At 37.3% G+C, this 22,288-nt stretch overlaps 1 protein-coding gene across 12 annotated transcripts in view; it reads left to right on the top strand.

The window, feature by feature from the left end:
• Mycbp2 (MYC binding protein 2) overlaps window positions 1-22,288 on the top strand; it is a 246,601-nt gene that overhangs the window by 192,850 nt on the left and 31,463 nt on the right. For 9 of the 12 annotated variants that reach the window (XM_060391563.1, XM_060391566.1, XM_060391565.1 and 6 more), the window contains 11 exons: window positions 1,097-2,740; window positions 3,579-3,748; window positions 4,298-4,542; window positions 6,593-6,760; window positions 10,377-10,534; window positions 14,703-14,902; window positions 15,626-15,775; window positions 18,032-18,192; window positions 19,144-19,300; window positions 19,475-19,699; window positions 21,682-21,747. In XM_060391563.1, coding sequence (XP_060247546.1) covers window positions 1,097-2,740; window positions 3,579-3,748; window positions 4,298-4,542; window positions 6,593-6,760; window positions 10,377-10,534; window positions 14,703-14,902; window positions 15,626-15,775; window positions 18,032-18,192; window positions 19,144-19,300; window positions 19,475-19,699; window positions 21,682-21,747 — 3,344 coding nt within the window. The remainder of the gene's footprint in view (window positions 1-1,096; window positions 2,741-3,578; window positions 3,749-4,297; window positions 4,543-6,592; window positions 6,761-10,376; window positions 10,535-14,702; window positions 14,903-15,625; window positions 15,776-18,031; window positions 18,193-19,143; window positions 19,301-19,474; window positions 19,700-21,681; window positions 21,748-22,288) is intronic. The other 3 variants (XM_060391559.1, XM_060391558.1, XM_060391555.1) reach the window with 1 other exon arrangement.

Genomic DNA, 22,288 nt, shown 5'->3' with positions numbered 1-22,288 from the left:
TTTTCCAAAAGCATCTAATTACATCTCTCTGTTTCCGTTTTTTCATAATAACTTGAACTTGGATCAGATTTCTTTCCTTCTAAAATAGTCTACACTGTAAGCAAGAATGGATGGTTCTGTTGTTTGGTTAAGGAAAAAAGTAATGATACAAAGCCTGACTGTAATAATTCAAAGAAAGCATAATACACGGGAAAGAGAAATTAAGGGAAGGCAGGGATGCCCAAACCAAACAGTATCAATGTAGAACTCTCTAGTGATTTGCCTTAGAAAGAGTTTTTGTTTGTTTCTCCCTGTCATTCACCAGGCATGAAGAGCCTAGTTCAGACTTGTAGTGCTCATGGTGAATAGTCCTCGGTTTGGTTTCATTTGGTTTGGTTTGGTTTGGTTTGGTTTGGTTTGGTTTGGTTTGGTTTGGTTTGGTTTTTTTAAATCTGCAAAGGCCTTCAGCTTTAAGTTCTATCAGCTAAGCTACAGACATCTTAAGATAGAAACTGTTTTTAATAACAGAGTATCGGACTTAACGTGAAATACAATAGGATTTCCTTATTTTATTTTGTCATTTTAATCAAAACATTAAACTAAGATATCTTCTGTAAGGAGCTCTTCATTAACCTAATTGTATTTACTTTTTAAAATTGTATGCAGAAATTATATAAATTGAGTTTCTTTGTTAATAAGATCTGCATTGTTACCTTAAGTATCCTACATTACACCCTCCTGAATATCTTAGCTTGATTATTTCATATGGAGGATTTATTTCTTCATGACTTTTAGTTTTTAAAGAGGCTATTCTCTTTCTAATTGCTTGCTGAATTTAAATTCTACTTAGTCGCACAAGGGCTGTGAAATATATATGTGTGTGTGTACATAGTTCGTTCAGGTGAATAGGTACTCTATTCAATCTGTTTTGCATCTATAACCATATATAATAATATTGTGTATATAATAATAGAGTAAACATTTTATGAGAAATATTTTTATTTTATTCTTAACATCTTGTATATAAGTGATGTAAATTTATAGTTTATTTTAGTGTCTAGTGTTAAAATTACATTAACCCTTTATTAACAAATTCACTATGACCTGGATCACGCAGGTGATAGAGGAACTATCTCAACATCTTCAAGACCAGTCTCTACATCAGGGAAGTCAGAGCTGCCCCCTAAGCACAGCAGGTCAATTAAACCTGATGGGCGCGTGAGCCGGACTACTGCCGACCAGAAGAAGCCAAGGGGGACAGAAGGCTTATCTGCTAGTGAATCCCTCATGTTAAAATCTGATGCTGCAAAGCTGAGGTCAGATTCCCACAGTAGGTCACTGTCCCCTAACCATAACACCTTGCAGACACTGAAGTCTGATGGGAGGATGTCTTCTAGCTTCAGGGCTGAGTCCCCAGGACCAGGCTCAAGGTCCTCATCTCCTAAGCCCAAGACTCTGCCGGCTCCCAGGTCTAGCCCGTCTGGTGCTAGTTCTCCACGCTCTTCCTCACCGCAGGATAAAAATCTACCTCAGAAAAGCACAGCGCCTGCTAAGACAAAACTTGACCCTCCTCGGGAACGTTCCAAGTCAGACTCATATACACTTGATCCAGATACCCTCCGTAAGAAAAAAATGCCCCTCACAGAACCATTAAGAGGGCGGTCCACATCACCAAAACCAAAACAGGTACCAAAGGATCCTAAGGACTCCCCTGGATCTGAAAACAGAGCCCCTTCTCCCCATGTGGTACAGGAAAACCTCCACAGTGAGGTAGTTGAAGTCTGTACTTCAAGTACTTTAAAAACAAATAGTGTCACAGATAGCACCTGTGATGAAAACAGTGAATTTAAGAGTGTGGATGAAAGTTCAAATAAAGTGCACTTCAGCATAGGAAAAGCACCACTGAAAGATGAACAGGAAATGAGAGCATCACCCAAGATAAGTCGAAAATGTGCTAATAGACACACCAGGCCCAAAAAAGAAAAATCTAACTTTCTTTTCAAAGGAGATGGAGCCAAATCCTTAGAGCCAGCCAAGCAAGCCATGTCTCCATCTGTAGCTGAATGTGCCAGAGCTGTCTTTGCCTCTTTTCTGTGGCATGAAGGCATAGTACATGATGCAATGGCTTGCTCTTCATTCCTGAAATTTAATCCTGAACTTTCCAAAGAACATGCTCCTATAAGAAGTAGTTTGAGTAGCCAACCACCCACAGAGGAAAAGGAAATCAAGTTAAAAAATAGACATTCATTGGAAATATCATCTGCTCTAAATATGTTTAACATCTCACCTCATGGGCCAGATATATCTAAAATGGGAAGTATCAACAAAAATAAGGTCTTGTCTATGCTTAAGGAACCACCTCTACATGAAAAGTGTGAGGACGGAAAGTCTGAAGCCACTTTTGAAATGTCCATGCATCACACAATGAAGTCCAAGTCTCCACTTCCCTTAACATTACAGCATTTAGTGGCTTTCTGGGAAGATATCTCTTTGGCTACAATCAAAGCTGCTTCCCAGAATATGATTTTTCCAAGTCCCGGTTCCTGTGCGGTCCTTAAAAAGAAAGAGTGTGAGAAAGAGAATAAGAAAGCAAAAAAGGAAAAAAAGAAAAAGGAAAAGACAGAAATTCGGCCAAGGGGCAATTTGTTTGGTGAAATGGCACAGCTGGCAGTAGGAGGGCCAGAGAAAGATACAATCTGTGAGCTGTGCGGAGAATCACACCCCTACCCAGTGACCTATCACATGAGACAGGCACACCCAGGTAAGTGATTGAGTTGTATGTGTATATGTACCTGAATTTTGATGAGCTAGATCACTTTAAGTTGAACTGTCCTCTGAATTATATCAAACTATACGGAAATAGTTGCCTAAATTTACAGAATCTTGTATCATAGACTACCATGAATAGCTTATCTAAAGAGATAGAGAAATTATAATAATACTGTGATCACGAAATTTAACATTTAATTAGAGTGTAGCAAATTTTGAAATATTTTAAATATTTTTAAATATTTTATTTGATGTGTTTCCCAAAGGCTGGTATGAAGGTCTGACACAATAGAAATAATAGCACGTCTAAGCAAGAGGGCATATCTCCATAAATGTTCTGATTTAGTTTCCCGCTCAGAAATTATCAATTAAATAGATTATACTGATTGGGATGGGGATTTTCCTAATTAAGTGATATCAGTTTTTTTTATCAGAGGACTGTATGTTATGATTGTTTTCTTCTCTTTCCATATTTTGTGTTAGAAACATTTGATTTCTGAAACATGTCGTTCTTTTATATGTGTCTATTTTACTGAAATTCTTAAGTAAATCTAAAGATTTACTTTAATGTTTCTTTAATGTTCTTATCTAAATAAGAACATTAAAATGTCCCAAGGATTTTAGGCATCATTTAACTGATTTTTTTTTTTTTTTTTTTTTTTTTTTTTTTATCAAACATGCTATTTTCTCTAATGTATATACTAGCCTTCTAAACAGCTAAGTACTTACTCAGGATTTTACTTTGAAAAGATGTTTCTATTTCTGATATATCAGTAATGAGGATTAAAGACACTGAAAATGTTTAATATAAGTCTTATGTTTGTTTCAAGGTTGTGGCCGATATGCTGGTGGACAAGGATACAATAGTATTGGACATTTTTGTGGAGGATGGGCTGGTAACTGTGGTGATGGGGGAATGGGAGGAAGCACTTGGTACCTCGTATGTGATCGCTGTAGAGAAAAATACCTCCGTGAAAAGCAGGCTGCTGCAAGGGAAAAGGTATTTTTATTCCATTAAGTCTATAATATTCATAATATGGATATAACTTATAAGAATATATAATCATATCATTATTTTAGTTAGTTCTGTGTAATTGATATTAAAATTCATTTATAACAAAAATAAAAGTTTAATATTTGTTATTTTTACTTGAAAAATAATTTTAACCTTAGGTACAAATGCTATGTTAACAAATGTTTGTGATGTCATTCTTTATTATTGTCTCCTACACAAGTTCACTTCTTTTTTTGTCCCTTTTCCTTCTCTCTGTCTCTTGTCTTCTCCTTAATACCCAATTATATCACAGGACTCAGAAATCTGAGAATATTTCTACTAATGAAAACCAAGGCAGAGGCTTCTGTTAAAGCTTCCTTTGCCTACACGACTCCCCCTAAGCTCCCCATTGTTGGATTTGCTGTTGTTTGTTTTAGTAATCACTATCACTGTTTTAAAATACTTTTTCTTCATTTTTCTGGAAACAACAAAAGTTAAGAAATTATCTTTTTAAACATAAGCAGGAAACAGTCACTTCAATTCTTTCTTTGCCAGGTCAAACAATCTAGAAGAAAGCCAATGCAAGTAAAGACCCCTCGTGCCTTGCCCACCATGGAAGCTCACCAGGTGATCAAAGCCAATGCCCTTTTCCTGCTGTCCCTGAGCAGTGCAGCGGAGCCAAGTATCTTGTGTTACCATCCTGCAAAGCCATTCCAGTCTCAGCTGCCCATTGTGAAGGAAGGTGTTTCTGAGGACATTCCTGTAAAAATGCCTTGTCTCTACTTGCAGACATTAGCTAGGTAATAAGACTTTGTTTTGTTTGTAACTGCCTTTGGGTTTACAGCTTCTGTTGATTAAAGTCATACTGCATAGTGGTCCAAAACTTGCTCTTATATCCACACTACAACAGATAGTGGACAAGAGCCAAACTTTGTTGTTTGCTTTCTCCATTGCCATGGATGACGTGACTGGGAGTAGAGTGTAGAGTGCACATTGTATACCAGTGGGTACTTTGTCAGTTTGTTTTGTTACTGTTAATATATCTCAGAAAGAAAGACTTGCATTTTTTTAAATTCTCTGTTAGTCAGAAATGCTGAAGAGGAAAGAAACTGATTTTCCTATAGAAAGAAGCCTACGTTTAAACAAGTACCAACTGAATACCAAGGACACTGAAATATAAAAAGTCCTAACTACATTCAACACTGGCAAAAAGATAGACATGTCATTGAAACCTTTACAGTGTCATGTTAGTTGTACGCAAATTGAAGTGTGTATAGGATACTGAAAGAACTGATACAGTAATTGAGGCTTCCTAAGCAAATAATGAAACACTTCACAGAGGGTCTGATTACTTACCTGATTATTGAAGGACTGATAAATAGAAATCTATCAGGCAAGTGATGGGGGCAAAGCAGTTGCTAAATGAAACCTCATTCTATTTAACTGCTTGAAGTAGTGATTTGGGTAGCTTTTAGGACTCTGTAGCTTGTGCTGATTCTTCCGTAAGCAGAGTCAACGAAGGAAGAATTTTAAACACAGAAATAGTCAACCTGGTTTGCAATTAAAAGGTCACAATATGGAATGTGGAAACTAATACAGAAACTGGATGAAGGCTTTAACTCCAGATTGAGAAATGGTCGTTGGTAGTGTTCTCGTTGACTGTACTGAAGTTGGACTGTACCATCTGCCCTTTCTTACAGTGTCTATGAACACTCCAAAATAGTCTTTCATATTCCAAAGCTAGATTTTCTTTCCCCCACTGACTAATGAATGAAGAATTCTAGGTAAAGAATTCTAGATTTTACCTGCTGTCATGGCTTGCCAGTCAAGCATTCCATTGATAAGTGTTCCCCCTGCCCCATGGCAAACTTATGTGGCTTTTAAACATGTTTGTACTTATTAAAATAGGGAAAATTGAAAAGGAAAGGAAAATGTGAAAAATTCAAGACCAGGAGGAAATCATCAGGCATGCTAAATACAAACTTACCTTGTGTTTCAGTTAGACTACTCTGTTCATTTAGGTGAACATCATTTTGTTCTGGTTTGAAAAAGAATGAATCAAGTCAAGCTGGTGAGATGGTTCAGTGGGTAAAGTCGCTTGCCACAAAACCTAGAGAGAGCTGAGTCCTGTGTCTTGGATGCACATGGCAAAAGGAGTAAAGCACTTTGACTAGGTGTCTGCTGACCTCCCTCCCTGCACCCTGGCGTGCCATTTGTAACCCCGCACCCCCACAAACACATTGAATAAATAAATGTAACTTTAAAATAGGAGTCAAGTTATAAAACATGTGCCAGAAAAAAAAAGTGCCAGCATAGCATAATTAAGGAGCTTCTATTCTTAGCTCCCTGGGGAATGGATACACCCTAACCCAAAGAATGTTTTACATATATGTTTTCCAACTTTTTAAAGTTGATATACATATATTACCACTCAAAAAGTGACAACTGTTTCAGCAATCCATCAAGAAATGATACAAGTTTGTACTGTGACAGTGATGCTAGAAACTGAGAAGAGAGAATGGTGTAAAAGGAGGCATATATCATAGGCCTATATGAGTAGTGATGCAGAAATTCTCACCAAAGCCCTTAGGCAGTCAATGGGATCATTCAACAGGCACTGGGAGATGGAAATGTTCTCAAAAGAAAAGAAAAGAAGTTCCATTTAGGTTTCTGGTACCTGGGAGGTAAAACAGACTTTGATGTCTACCAGTCTGCTTCTGAGGTTATTTTAGTACTTCCCCATACTTGTAGATTCTTATGGACTGTTTTGCCTTTTTCAAGGGAGATTTAAAATGAAGAAGACCTGTGTTGCCATTGTACTCTTAAGTTGTTGGGTTTAATTTAATGCAGGCACCATCATGAAAATTTTGTGGGCTATCAAGATGACAACCTATTCCAGGATGAAATGAGATATCTGCGGTCTACATCTGTCCCTGCCCCATACATATCAGTAACTCCTGATGCAAGTCCCAATGTATTTGAAGAGCCAGAGAGCAATATGAAGTCTATGCCACCAAGGTACTTTAGTTCTGTCTTCTGAGTGACAAGTGTTTGGTGGAAGAAAGGCTGAGCTATAAAAGAATGTTCTTGGAGTTCTTTAATGCAGCTTTCTGTCTCAGGAGAAACATTGAGTCAGCTCTGCTAGGTATTGGAGAGGTATGAAAAACTGTACCCAGACAAGCAGAGTTCTTGATGTAGGCAGACCACTGAGAAAGAAAAGAGGACATAGCAATGCAATCAAAGGCTACACTGAAGCTTATAATCTTGAGTGATGGAGGGAAAAGTGGCTTTGAGGCAGGACTTGGACACATGGTAGAAATGGCAGAGCGTGAATCATGAGCCAGCTTTGAGCTTCTTGGATCATTGTTTACAGTGTCTTCTCATTAGCTATTGTTGGTGTTGGACAGAGAGCATCTTGAAAAGTGAATGACTGAGGTAAGCACAGTGCATAAGGAAACATGAATAACATTGAAACTGAGAGGAAAGCATGGCAAAATGCTAGAATGGCACACTGTCATTTAAAAAGCTAATAATTTAGTTATAGATTCAGCTTGGTGTATGCAATTACAGTGCATTGGCAGCAGTTATTAAAAAGATAAATAAAGAAATTTTGTAGGGGAAAATCAGTGTGACTTTACTAGATAATGAGAAAGATAAGTTTAGGTGGCATCAAAATTATAGGCATAAGTAATTGAACATGGTCTCGTTAGAAAGAAAGATCTTTTCTGGAGAGAATATACTTAAGATGCATCAGTGTTTGCTACTATATAGTCATAACAATAAACTAAAATATAATAGGGCTAGCATATCCAAATAATTTTCTATTAAAAAAATACTTGCAATTCTTCCCACCATCTGTGTGGATTGTTCTCAGGTTTTTTGGAGCATCTCCAAAGAATACAATATGCCTTTTGTATCTGGAGGGGGGGAGCGGTTTTGAGACAGGGTTTCTCTGGGTAGCCTTGGCTGTCCTGGACTAGCTTTGTAGACCAGGCTGGGCTAGAACTCAGCGAGATCCACTTGCCTCTGCCTCCCTGAGTGCTGGAATTACAGGCATGTGCTACCATGCCTGGATGCCTTGTATATCTTTAAAGGAATTAAAGTATCTCTGAAGATGGAAACTACCTTTGAAAAAGAGTTAGGAACCATTTTTAAACTTCTCTGAAGAACATGATTCAGTGGCATGTTATTACATTCTGGAATTAAGATTATGTAGAACTAACTTCTAGGTGGAGATAGTGAGGTAAAGCTGGATAATAGAATTTTTCATACCAAATAAGTTTTTTTAATTTTTACTTTAAAAAAATAAACATTCACCAGCTTTGACATAAACACATCACTATAAATTTCCATGTTGGCCATGAAAAGAATCTGAGAAGCTAAATAACCTTCCAGTTTATAGGAAAGTCAATCCAGGGAAAAGATGCAAAGCTCAGACAGATCAAGATTGCATCTTGTAATTATACACCTAGCATCTACCATCTCTACAGTCACAGCTGCTAAGGTCCCAGGGAACGCTTCCACCAAGCAATCTCTGCTTTACAGTAGAAAGTAAAGCCTTGCATTATCTCTGGAGGAATAACATGTATCAAGTATGACTGGGAATGAAAGTTCAAGGAAATCCACAGTACAATGTCAGAGTAAGCTGGGAACAAAGCAGTGTTCCCAGTGAAACATTCTTTAGTGAAGTGAAAGTTGGTGGTCTATCATATAATAATAATAATAACAACAAAAACAATCTGGAAGAAACATTTTCTAAATAATTTATAGTAGAAAAGTTGGTTATGACATAAGTTTAATAAAAATAAAAGCTCAAAGTGGAAATCAGATAACAAGCCAGATGAAGTAAAAAGATACATTATAGAATTAAATGACAGACCAGATGTCAAACCAACACTTATATAAATCTAAGGAATTAATTAGAAATGTATAGAACCATAAGTTAGCTTATAGATAAAAGAAAAGTTTGTGATAATTATAATGGGTGGTGCAGTCCAAAAATTAAGCAATACAGAAAAAGAATGAGAATCTCTTATAGTAAATATTAACATATTAAGTTACTAAAACTCAGAACAACCAGACAACAACAAAAAAAGGAATATTTCAAGCCAGGAAACAAGTCATACCGCAAAAAGAAAATTAGGCAGAATTCAAACTTGATAATTTTGGATGAAAATAATTTAAATGTCTTCTGAAGTTTTAAAATAAATAAAATGTTACCTTAGAAGTTTACCTAATTTCAGAAATATATGTTTTTGATCAGACATACTTGAAAACAAAAAACTTGATTAGTACATATGTGGCCATAATGTATTGTTGTTTTTGCTGTTGTTGCTTTAAATACTGTTTTATTACAAACCCAAGATTATCTATGGGTTCATGAAATAAGATCAACTGATTAATGAAAACCATGTTTAAAAGACTATTTCTTCCTCTGAAGTTCCTTACTGCCGCAACTCCCTTTCAAATTCATTACCCCTTCTTTACTTATTGTTTGTATTGTGTGTGTGTGTATATATGCATACATATATATATACACACATATATACACACACACACATATATATATATATACATATATATACACACACACACTTAGGATTTAGGATTGGATTAACTTTCATGGGGCTCAAACCTTGAGGAGACTGTTTCTCCTTCTTCAAGCAGCCATTGATTGTCTGTAGCTCTTCATTAGCTTGGTGGTTTGCACAGCTGTCTAATGGTTCTGCTTATTAGGAGGGAATTCATGCTGATACTGTAAACCTAGCCAACTACCTGTGACTGCAGAGATTATGGATCCTGGAGGAAAACCCACTTTCTTAAACCAATATATTTTCTAACTATATTCCAAAAACATATTTTATATCCACAGATAAGTATAGCTCTCACTTTTTATTGCATTCTGGTATAGCCATGCAGTCTTTTGACAGCACTTCTTCCCAAGAGTTATAACCTTACTTATCCATGCTTAAGTATCTATATAATGAATGAAGCTTCATTTTATTTATCAGTTTTCTTTATATAATGGTCATTTCTCTCTTTTTGCTGTGTTTAGGATTGTTCCTACCTGTTTTTTCTCCCATATCTTTAGACTTTGAGTTTTAAGTTAAGCTGGAGAGTGGCTCAGCAGTTAAGCGGACTGGCTTTTCTTTTAGATGGAGTTTGCAGCACCCAGAGTGTAGCTCACAAGCATCTGTAGCGCCTGTTCTTGTGGATCTCTCTCCCTCATCTGACCTCTGTAAACACAGAGCATACACATGGTACATATACAAAGCAGTCAGAGTATTTATACACGTGAGATACACTTTAAAGAGAAAACAAGTCAGAACATTTGCTACCTTCTTTTTCACTTGACATATGAATGATTTAGAAAAGTATAAGTTAAGATACAGTTTTGAAATCAATCAGAATGTCACATCGTTGGAAAAGATTATATTCTTCTTTTTTTGAGATTTTATTTTTATTTTATGTGTATGGGTGTCTGCCTGAATGTATGTCTATAGCACATGTGTTCGGTGCCCCGTGGAGCCCACATGGAATTGAAACATCTGACTCACTGTTATAAAATAGGTGTCACTGCGCTTCATTCACTTCACTCTCATGCACTTTACCTCTGTTCCTTTTATATCTGCAGCTTGGAAACTAGTCCCATAACTGACACCGACTTGGCTAAGAGAACGGTCTTCCAAAGGTCATACTCTGTTGTTGCTTCTGAATATGATAAACAGCATTCCATTTTACCTGCACGAGTTAAAGCCATCCCTAGAAGAAGAGTGAACAGTGGAGACACTGGTAGGTGTAATGGTAGAAAGGAGGTTGATAGGGCTGTCAAAAAGAAAACTATTTTCTCTGCAGATTATTTTTTGGGTTTTTTTTTCTCATTTATTTATTTTATTTACTTCACATACTTGTAGGCCCATTCCTACTCTCTTTTTAGCCCTCCTTCTCTTCCCCCTACCCTGTCTCCTGTAGCTCCCTTTCCCATCCATCCCAGCTTATCAAGTGGCATCAGGACTGAACTGTCCTCTTCCCTCTTGGCCTGGCAAGGCAGTCCCACCAAGGGAAAGTGATCTGAAAATAGCAAGTGAGTCCATGTCCAATGAAGTCCCAACTTCCCTTGCTAGAGTACCCACTTGAAGCCTAAGCTGCCCATCTGCTACATCTTTGTAGGGGGCCTAGGTCCAGTTCATGCATGATACTAGGTTTGGTTGATGCTTCAGTCTCAGCAAACCCCTCTGGGCCCTTGTTAGTTGGCTCTGTTGTTTTTATTATGGAGATTTCTGTCACTTCCAGGTCCTTTTTTCTTTCCTACCACTATTACCCAAGACACCTATACATCGACCAATATTTAGCTGTGAGTTTCAGCATCTGTTTTGAGGCACTGCTGGATAGAACCTCTCAGAGAACAGCTCTGACAGGCTCCTGTCTGCAAGTTTAGCAGAATATCCTTCATAGTGTCGGGTTGGAACTCTCCAACTCTTTAGTTGGGCCAGATATCAGTTGGGCATTCCCTCAACTTCTGCTCAGTCTTTATCCCTGAATATTGCGTAGGCAGGATAAATTTTGGATCAAAGTTTTCGTGGGTGGGTTGGTGTTCCCCACCCTTTACTAGGAGACTAGTCTAATTAGAGGGCGTCCTCTTCAGTTTCTATGGCCTCTGCTAGTAGGAGTCTCTGCTTGAATCCCCCTCATATCCTCTCATGAGCCTACTCTGACTTAGGTCTCCAGGTTGTCACAGAGATTGCCCACCCTCAGTTTCTTTTTTCTTCTCATGCCTCCTGTCCTCTTGCCCTTGCTCTCCTCAGGTCTGATCTCCACCCTCTTAACTCTCTGTGCCCCCTCCCCTACCTCGTTTGCTCTCGTCAGCAATTACCTCTGTCTTTTCTATCTCCTCTTCCTAGTGAGATTGACACATCCTCACTTGGGTCCTCCTTACTCCTTATCTTTGGGTCTGTGCCTCATAGTATGCTTATCTTGTACTATATGGCTAAAATCCACATATATACCATATGTATACCATGTGTGTCTTTCTGGTTCTCAGTTACCTCACTCAGGATGATCTTTTCTAGTTCCAACCATTTGCCTGCAAATGTCATGATTTCCTTGTTTTTAATGGCTGAGTAGTATTCTCTTGTGTAAATGTACCAGTTTCTTTATTTTTAAGATGTAATACCTGAAGGGTAAACAGTGTGTTGGTTTTCATTTGCGATAAATCGTACTTTTATCTGACCCAGTCAAAAATATTGAGATATATTTTTTTTCATCTCAGTGGGAATAGATATTTAAATCGGTCAGTGTTTATTCAATAAATTGACTTATAAATCAGTTAGGTATCTAACCCCGCATGTATTGCCATCATTTTTCCTTCCACTAAGTGTCACTAACTAGCAGGTCCAGTTGTGCCTAAGCACGAAGTTATGTCTCACCAACCATGGACGCTTACAACTCTTACAGCCACCATGGTTCTGAATAGATGTAACACTCCAGAGATATGAAGAACACCTAATGTTTTTTTTTAAAATTATGTAATCAGCACCAATTGCAATTTCTGAGCATTTTTTTTTCCTTTCCTTTATTTTTAGACACTATCCTACCCAGGCTTGCCTCAAACTTGTGACAACTCTCCTGTCTCAGTTCTCAAGTGCATGGATTGAAGGAACATGTCACCATACTGGCTTGTTGTGTTAATATTGAAGATCACCAGAAAAAAAAAATATTGTTGATTTCAATTAAACAGTTTCTAGGGTTATCCAATAAATATCTCAGAGTTTGTGTTGAGACACTGCCTTAGTTTTATTTCCCATTGCTGTGATAAAATTCCTTGACTGCAGCAACTTTTTATTTGGCCCACAGCTAATTAGGTCCGTTGCCTCTGCCGGGAAGCGCAGATGGTCTCGCTAGTCCATGCACGTCAGTACTTAGCACTCTCTCTCCTCTCCGTTCCGTCTTTGGGTCAGCAGAACACTGTTGACGTTCACGTTCAGGGTAGGCCTTTCCATTGAAATTGAGCCAATTAAGAGGATCCCTTACATGTGTTGTTTCCCTAATTTCTTTCTCAGCCCTTTTGTGTTTCGTATACAGGAGGGCTCCTGATTTTTTTTTTTTTTTTTGAGTTAATTTTGTATCCAGCTACTTTGCTGAAGGTGTTTATCAGCTGGAGGACTTCTCTGATAGAATTTTTGGGGTCACTCATGTATACTATCATACCATCTGCAAATAGTGATACTTTGACTTCTTCCTTTCCAATTTGTATCCCCTTGATCTCCTTTAGTTGTCTTATTGCTCTAGCTAAGACTTCAAGTACTATGTTGAGATACAGAGAGAGTGGGCAGCTTTGCCTTGTCCCTCATTTCAGTGGGAGTGTTTTAAGTTTCTCTCTGTTTAGTTTGATGTTGGCTATAGGCTTGCTGTAGATTGTCTTTATTATGTTTAGGTATGTGATTGTATCCCTGATCTCTCTAAGACTTTAAACATGAACAGGTATAGGATTTTGTCAAATGCTTTTTTGGCATCTAAGGAGATGATCATATGATTTTTCTCCTTCAGTTTGTTTATTTGGTGGATTACATTGATGGATTTCTGTATATTGAACCTCTTGCATGTCTGGGATGAAACCTACTTGGTCAAGGTAGATGATACTTTTATTGTGTTCTTGGATTCAATTTACAAGTATTTGATTGAGTGTTTTTGCATCAATATTCATAAGAGAGATAGGTCTGAAGTTCTTTTTTGTTGAGTCTTTGTGTGGTTTAGGTATCAAGGTGATGTGGCTTCATAGAATGAGTTTGGTAATGTTCCTTTTGTTTCTATTTTGTGGAATAGTTTGAAGAGAATTTGAGTTAGCTCTTCTTTGAAGGTCTGGTAGAATTCTGCGCTGAAACCATCTGGACCTGGGCTTTTTTTGGAAGGGAGACTTTTGATGACTGCTTTTATTTCCAATAGAGAGGAAACAGGGAACAGGAGCCTACCACAGAGGGCCTCTGAAAGGCTCTGCCCAGCAGAGTATCAATGCACATGCTGAGACTCATAGCCAAACTTTGGGCACATTGCAGGGAATCTTATGAAAGAAGGGGGAGATAGAAAGACATGGAGGGGACTAGAGCTCCACAAGGAGAACAACAGAACCAAAATATCTGTGCACAGGGGTCTTTTCTGGGACTGATACTCCAACCAAGAACCATGCATGGAGATATCTAGAACCCCAGCACAAATGTGGCCCATGGCAGCTCAGTCTCGAAGTGGGTTCCCTAATAATGGGAACAGGGGCTATCTCTGACATGAATTCAGTGGCTGGCCCTTTGATCACCTCCTCCTGAGGGGGGAACAGCCTTACCAGACCAAGAGGAAGACAATGCAGCCAGTTCTGATGAGACCTGATAGGCTAGGGTCAGATGGAAGGGGAGGAGGACCTCCCCTATCAGTGGACTTTGGCAGGGACATGAGAGGAGATGAGGGAGGGAGCGGGCAACAGCTGGGATTCAAAGTGAATAAACTGTAATTAATTTAAAAAAGTAAATAAATTTAAAGAAAAAAAAAGATCCCTCATGGGAATACCCTAATGCCAACCTAATATAGACCTTTTGTCATTGAGACTACCTTCCCAGGTAATACTGGAGTGTGTCACTTGACAATTAAAGCTAGCCATCACATACTTTTACTCAATCTTTTAGGAACTAATGGACATGAGATGTAGATTTCAGGCAAAATATAAGCTACTTAGCTCTTAAACACCGTAGGAAGTATGAACTTTAGACTCGGCCTTTGAATCTGTGCAGCTCTAAGAAAATACAGAGTACTTTTACAGAGTCATGGTTGCTTCCTTACCACTAATTGAAATTGTTATGATTGTGTCATATGGAAAAACAAAAGCCTTTAAAGTGAATTAGCTAGATATTTTCAGTATTCAATACATTAATTATATGTTATCTATGAAAATTACTAATTTTCTTTTTCTTTTTAGAAGTTGGGTCTTCCCTTTTGAGACATCCATCACCTGAGCTTTCGCGGCTAATATCAGCCCACAGCTCTCTTTCCAAAGGAGAGCGAAATTTCCAGTGGCCAGTTTTAGCTTTTGTTATACAGCATCATGATCTAGAAGGGCTTGAAATAGCAATGAAGCAGGCCTTAAGGAAGTCGGCTTGTCGAGTGTTTGCTATGGAGGTATGACTACGTCAGTGGAATTGTTATTTATGTATTACACAAACACATAGTAACTATGTAATGACGATACCTTTTTAGCAAATTATATCAGATCATGTGCCTAATGGGAAAAAAGTGTTCACATCAAGATAAAAATATGAAGTTTATAAATGAACTAATTTGGAATTTTATATTTAAATATGCTAAATTTTTAATTCTATACAACTTTATTACATGAATATGAGGTTATGTTTTAAACCTTTTTATATTTAGGACATTTCACTAGAATAAAATGACATAACCATGCAAAGAAGATGAAGATAAATAGGGCTTTTGAGTTAGAAACTTACCAATAGTTGCTTATCTAGGACACCATTTTTTGGAATAATAGGGATACAGTATTTCCTAGACCTATATATAGTAAGTGTTTCTTCTTTTCTTAACAGGAATCATATAACAAATTTATCACATTTAGTGTTAAAAATTATGTATTTAAATAAATGACTGCTTGTGTAGAACTTGGTAAATATTTTATATTAGTTTCAAAAACTGTTTAGAAAAATGCCTTGAATAGAATAAGTTTATATTTAAAAGAATGTTCAATTTGAAATTGACTATTTCAAATTGCTTGCTTTTCAGTGAAACAAGAGCCACATTTTCTAGCATATTTGTCTCTAAATAGTAATTTTTTAAAAACTCCATATTTTAACTCATTTCTCGGTATCTTGTCCATCGGTTACTCAGGCATTCAACTGGCTTCTCTGTAATGTCATCCAAACAACTTCTCTGCATGATATTCTCTGGCACTTTGTGGCAGCACTGACTCCTTCTCCAGTGGAAGCAGAGGAAGATGAGGATGAAGAAAATAAAACTAATAAGGAGAATGCAGAGCAAGTGAGTTTTTGTTCATTCTAATTGCATATTTCCATTTTTAATTATATACTTTACTCTTTGAAAGTTTTATGCAGTGTCTAGTCGTACACTGGCGCCACTACTTTTCCCCAGCTACCCTCAATGTGACACGCTCGTTGCCCTTCTGTGCTGGGTCCTCTTTGTTGTTACTCAGAACAACTAGACTCCAGTTAGGGCCTCCATATGCTCATGGATAAATGACCGTAATTCCATTTTTCTAGGAACTAAATAGTAGGCTTTCTGGTGGCGGAGTATAATGTTTTACATGAAATAACTGACAGATTGTTTGACCTGAAAACACAACAACAATAACAATACAATGATAGTATGTACAAAGTGCTAGCCTTACTTAAGCGAAGTTTTCTGTCTGGCGAAGATGCTGACACAGCCAGTTTCTCATAAAGTACCATTGTTGAAAAGCAATCAAGATGTATACGGCAGTATTACAACCAGCATCACTATTATGTAGAGAATATAGAGCTGGGACACCTTTTAGCCAAGCAACAAATGGGATAAATGTGATGCCCCCAAAACAGGGAACACACCTTAGCAGGGAGGGTAATGCCCAAGTATAAATCGAGACAGAAATAACCGGTCTAACCAGGTTGATGCCAAGCCTTGACCAAATCTAGATGGGTATAATATGGTTTAGCAAGAGATAATGTAAACTAGAGCTTGTATCATGTTCTTACTTAAGTAGACATACAAAGAAAGAAGCAAAAGCATGCCTGTTTACTTAGCTCATTTATGTAGTTCAAAATGTTTGCTAAGTACCCATTAACAACAGAATGGAAAAACAAGGGCATTCATATTTGCTGTGTTATAACCACCTCTGGGAGAAATATTTGGCAAGACCTGTACAAGCTCACATTAAAAATGATTTAGTAATCAGGGCATGGTGGCATATGCCTTTAGTCCCAGCACTGAGGGAGGCAGAGGCTGATGGATCTCTGTAAATTTGAAGCCAGCTCAGTCTACAAAGCAAGTCCAGGAAAGCCAAGGCTACACTGTCTCAAAAAACAAAACAAAACAAAAAAATTATGTAGTAATTACACTTCTGTGGTCTTTTCTCTTATGTGATTGATTAAAAGAAAGAAACTGATTGTTCTGAGGTAGACTGTTGAGTAAACTGTGCTATTTCCAATCATAAGAATAAACTTTGGGCAAGGAATCTTACCAAAGAAGGTGGAGATAGAAAGACCTGGAGGGGACTGGAACTCTACAAGGAGAGCAACAGAACCAAAAGATTTGGGCCCAGGGGTCTTTTACTCCAACCAAGGATCATGCATGGAGATACCCTAGAACTCCTGCACAGATGTAGCCCATGGCAGCTCAGTCAAGTGGATGTCCTAGTAAGGGGAACAGGGGCTGTCTCTGACATGAACTCAGTGGCAGGCTCTCTGATCATCTTCCCCTGAGCGGGGCAGGGGCAGGGCAGCCTTACCAGGCCACAGAGGAAGACAATGCAGCCAGTCCTGATGAGACCTGATAGGCTAGGGTCAGATGGAAGGGGAGGAGGACTCCCCTATCAGTGGACTGGGAAAGGAGCATGGGAGAAGAAGAGGGTGTGAGGGCGGGATAGGGATGAGGGAGGGGCCTACAGCTGGGGTATAAAGTGAATTAATTGTAATAAATTTTTAAAATTTTTAAAAAATGAAACCTTCACCAGAATATTGAATATTGTGTACATAGGTAGTAAGTTGTGATTACGTTGTAAATTGTCTGTTATTGGTTGGTGTACATAAAAAGCCCTATGAACTAGGAGTACCCCAATTTCTAAACATGCTTTTTTGGGGAGAGGGGTTGGTATTTGAGACAAGGATTCTCTGTGTAACAGAGCCTTATAGACCGGGCTGGCCTTGAACTCACAGATATCCACTTGCCTCTACCTCCCGAGTGGTGGGATTAAAGGTGTACACCAGCAGGTCCAGCCCATTCATTATTCTTAATATATAAAATAGTCATAAAAATATATTTTGAATGAATAAAAAGATACATGCATACAAATACATATATCCATAATGGATTTGGTCTTCTAATGATATGTAAGTATCCTAGAATTGATGTGTGTATGTGGTTTTCATTTGTTTGCTCATTTTATTTGTAATTTATCACTTTTCTCTAGAAACATTACAAATACAATTAGAAATACTATACATACAAATTATGCTTATGTAACTTTTTAAAAAACAAAAACTTTCTTCCAGCTGATAAACTCGTTTTCAATTTATATTTTAGGAGAAGGATACAAGAGTCTGTGAACATCCACTGTCAGATATAGTGATTGCAGGCGAAGCTGCTCACCCTTTGCCACATACATTTCACCGGTTACTGCAGACCATCTCAGATCTTATGATGTCCCTCCCCAGTGGCAGTTCATTGCAGCAAATGGCCTTGCGGTAATTCTTCACGAAAGTATTCTAATAGGAAAAAATATTTTATGGTATATGCAAGATACTCAAAAAAAAAAAAGAAAAAAAAAGAACTTAAATGGCAAAATGCAAAGAATCTCTAAATTGTGGAAATAATGACTCCTCTTTCTTTTCCAAGGTGTAACCTTTTTCTTTCTAACTGGTATCTGTTTGCCCTTCTTAGTGCCCCAAATAGTTATCATAATCATCTTGTTCACCTTGTTCACCTTTCCATCTTTTATTTCACTGTGACCGGTAAAGAAATCTCAGAAACCAAAACAAAGCTGGGAAGGGGGCTTGAAAGCAGCTTCTAGATTCTAGTGATATGCGTCCTATTTAAAGCTACCTTAAGTAATATCACATGATCTTAATTTAGGATGTGTTAAGAATTTGGCCTTCTGTTACATTATGAACTGAGTTTTTAGATTGATTCAGTGGACTATAAGCATAACTAAATCCTTCATGATTTATGTAACAAGCTGATGCAAATCTTCAAATGTCCCTAATGATAAGGCCAGTAGAAAACAGATAATTTTTTGTCATCCTCATAGGATTTATGAAGTACAAGAAATGTTATACCCCAATAAATCATGACAGACTTAACACACAGATAAATTTGCAAAGCTGTTACAGTTGGTATCATGCTCATCTTCTCAATGGATTCATTTTTGCTTGTGTGGCCTTGACCTCAATAGCTCCTTTTATTTTCTATACTTAGGTAGATTTTCTTTAGATCTTACATTGTTAAATTACCTTTTTTTCCTCAAAACAAATCAAAAAGTGTAACCATGCCTTTATTCTCTGAAATTTTTCAATGTTTTCCTTTGCATAAGCATTTACATTTCTCTTGATATATTTACTGCAAAGTAGAGTAGCTTCTCTGAGAATTCTTAGATAGTCCTAGAAAATAATTCCTTTGGTTACTGTTTATTCTTTTAGATGCTGGAGCCTCAAGTTCAAGCAGTCTGACCACCAGTTCCTCCATCAGAGCAATGTCTTCCATCATATTAACAATATTTTGTCAAAGTCAGACGATGGAGATAGTGAGGAGAGCTTTAGTGTCAGTATACAGTCGGGCTTTGAAGCCATGAGCCAGGTTAGTCACTTACTTACGTGTCTTCTAGTGGTCAACAGTGGGAAGTGGAACAAAAGAAAAGCTGTAAATGATTCATAAACAGTTTGATTATTTACTATCGAATGCTTGTTTGTTTTTTTCATCATAAAAGATTTCATTTCTAATGCTATGGATGTTTACTTTTCTTTCTGCCAGGAGTTATGCATAGTGATGTGCTTAAAGGACCTGACCAGCATTGTTGACATAAAAACATCAAGCCGACCTGCTATGATTGGCAGTTTGACAGATGGCTCCACAGAAACCTTTTGGGAATCAGGAGATGAAGATAAAAACAAAACTAAAAACATCACTATCAACTGTGTAAAAGGAATTAATGCCCGTTATGCATCTGTTCACGTGGACAATTCCCGGGATCTTGGGGTAAGAAAGGGAACTTCATTTTTGGCTCTTTAGTTCTTTTAAACTACGTACACATCCTCATTTCTGAGTTTACAAAAGAGGTTTATCTTTGGAGACTTATACAACCAAACAACTTTATAATCTTCAAATAATCTAAGAACAGATTTATATGGCTGGAAACACTATGGACCATAAATTCTAAATAGAGGTCTGATCACAAATATGCCATGGCTACAACTGAACAAAATTAAAATCTACACTGGTATTTTCTACTTCTCTGCCCCTGTTTAAGCAGTTCTGTTGGCCAGGAATTTCCTTTACATGTGTTCCTATGGTCGTAAGACTCAGCCCAGAAACCCTCTTTGGATAATAACTCCTATGTCTCCTAAAAAAATTGTAATTTTTATAATTATAATTACTCTATAAAAATTACTCTATTTCCTCTACTGAGTTTGTTCAGTGTTTTGTTTGGGTCGGTTTGTTTGTTTGTAGCACTCTAGTGTACCTAATATACTTTGGTCCACAATATAATTGATTTCCATTTCTGCTTCTACCCCTCAGTCCTTAGAGTTAGATAAAGGTGGGCATTTCCTGAACTAATTTAAATATTCGTGATTTATGGTCTGCCTAGCCTAATCTATCTAATAGAATGTTTCAACTGAATTAAAGCATTCTTCCATAAAGGGCCCTGAGCAAAAGAAAAAATCCTATTTACTTGAGCCAGAAAATAGCATCAGCTGCCAGACTGCTTCTTCTGTCCTTTGTCTTGGGAAGGACACTGCTTTGAATTTTTGCTTCAGAGTAAATGGAGCTTTCTGGCAGATGATTTTAGTAGATTCTCATGAACCACTCATTGCTGAGCTCACCCATCCATTTGCATGTTCTTTTGTCTCAAATAACCTAGATGTACAGCTAACCACATCAGTTCCCTCTACAAGCCAAGTAAAATAATCTTCCAACCACACCAAGCCTCAGCTCCTGTGCATTCATGAACATTCAATGTTTCCCTGGTGCTAAATCAGAAAGGAGGGCTTAACTAAAGCTAACTTAAGCTAGCAGATCATAAGCTTATTTCCTCTTTAGAAACAGGAATTTCCAATGGGTACAAATAGTTTATCTTACAAGAAAAGTCAAAACATTCCTTGCTAGGTTTTACTGCTCAGTACAAACTTACCTTTGACTTAGTACATTTTACACCAGGACATACTTCCCATCACAATGATTATTACAATTAAATTGAATCTCTGTATTTATAAAGAAGAGATAATATATAACAATATTTATTGTGAAAAAAAAAAACTTCAAATAGCATCTGCTTACCTTTTAAGAGACATCCTTGAGCAAATACATCTCTTTGTCTCCCAAACTACCCACCAGTGAGCCTTATCCACAGCATTTGTTGTTTTAGTTGCACTGGTGTATACAATTCATAATAAGTAGCTCAAGAGGAATTAATGTAAGTATTTTTTTTATATGTACCTAGCATAAAACTACTCAATCTAGTGCCAGGGTAACAGTCTTCTTGTGCTGAGACACAGAACTAGTACTGTTGGATATTTGTTTCCTGTGTAAGTGTTGCCTTCCCTAGTTTGCTGAGTGCTTTAAAGGAATAGAGTACACCTTACTAAGATGTCCTCCAAAGCTGTAAAGTAGTCATGACACCCACGGGCATCTGTTAGTTAAAGAGCCTTCCTTTCATGTGCTCCGAAAGTGGAGACTATGGCAAGCAGAACGTTAGACAATACAATGAAGATTCAGAATTTGAATGTTTAGAATTTGGTTAAAGCCAGGAATGTCAAACTGAGAAAGCACATAATGGCTGAAATTTAAAGACCCTGGGAAAAAGAGATGACTGGAATTGTAGGCACGGTGGTTAATTGGATAAATGGTGTGGGGTCTGTTAGGACTGATAACAGGAGTAGAAGCAATAAGAAGGTTCTAATACATTCTTGTATATGTTCTGAGAAGAAACATAGTATAACTATTTTGAATTTCTGTTATAGAATAAAGTTACCTCAATGACCTTCTTAACTGGTAAAGCGGTAGAAGATTTGTGCAGAATAAAGCAGGTAATTAAAAAGTTGTCTTTTTTTTTTTTTTTTTTCTTAGCTTTCACTGTTGAGTTTCGGTTTTGACATACTACCAAAAAATCATTTATTCACAAAACAGTAAACTTACAGCTAGTCTGTAGACTAAGAGCCACTATCCCAGTGCTAGCTAGATAGCTCACAATGATCTCTTTAAATATCCTCAGTCATGAGCCTTCTACAGTCTGCAGCCTCTCATTGTTCTACAAAGACTTTGAGTGCCTTTAAGTTCATTACAGATCTGATTCACAGTCAGCAACTTCATTTACCAACATTTAAGTTAAAACAAAAATGAATAAAATAAAACTATGGCTTATAACTCAGCAGCTGTGTCTACGTTGAAAGTCAGTTGGCAAAACAATTCTAGAAACAAGTGAAGTATATCTGGGCACAGGTCTGAGATTATGCACAAACTCAGGAACTTACATAACTGAAACCTTGCTGGAGCTTTTCTTCTAGTTTGTTTTTTTTTAACTCTTTTTTAAAATTTATTTATTATTTTATTAATTACAGTTTATTCACT

The sequence above is a fragment of the Meriones unguiculatus genome, chromosome 9 (genome assembly GCF_030254825.1).
Source record: "Meriones unguiculatus strain TT.TT164.6M chromosome 9, Bangor_MerUng_6.1, whole genome shotgun sequence".
NCBI lineage: Eukaryota > Metazoa > Chordata > Mammalia > Rodentia > Muridae > Meriones > Meriones unguiculatus.
The sequence above is the reverse complement of the archived record's forward strand: the minus strand, read 5'-3'. Positions and strand labels throughout refer to the sequence as shown.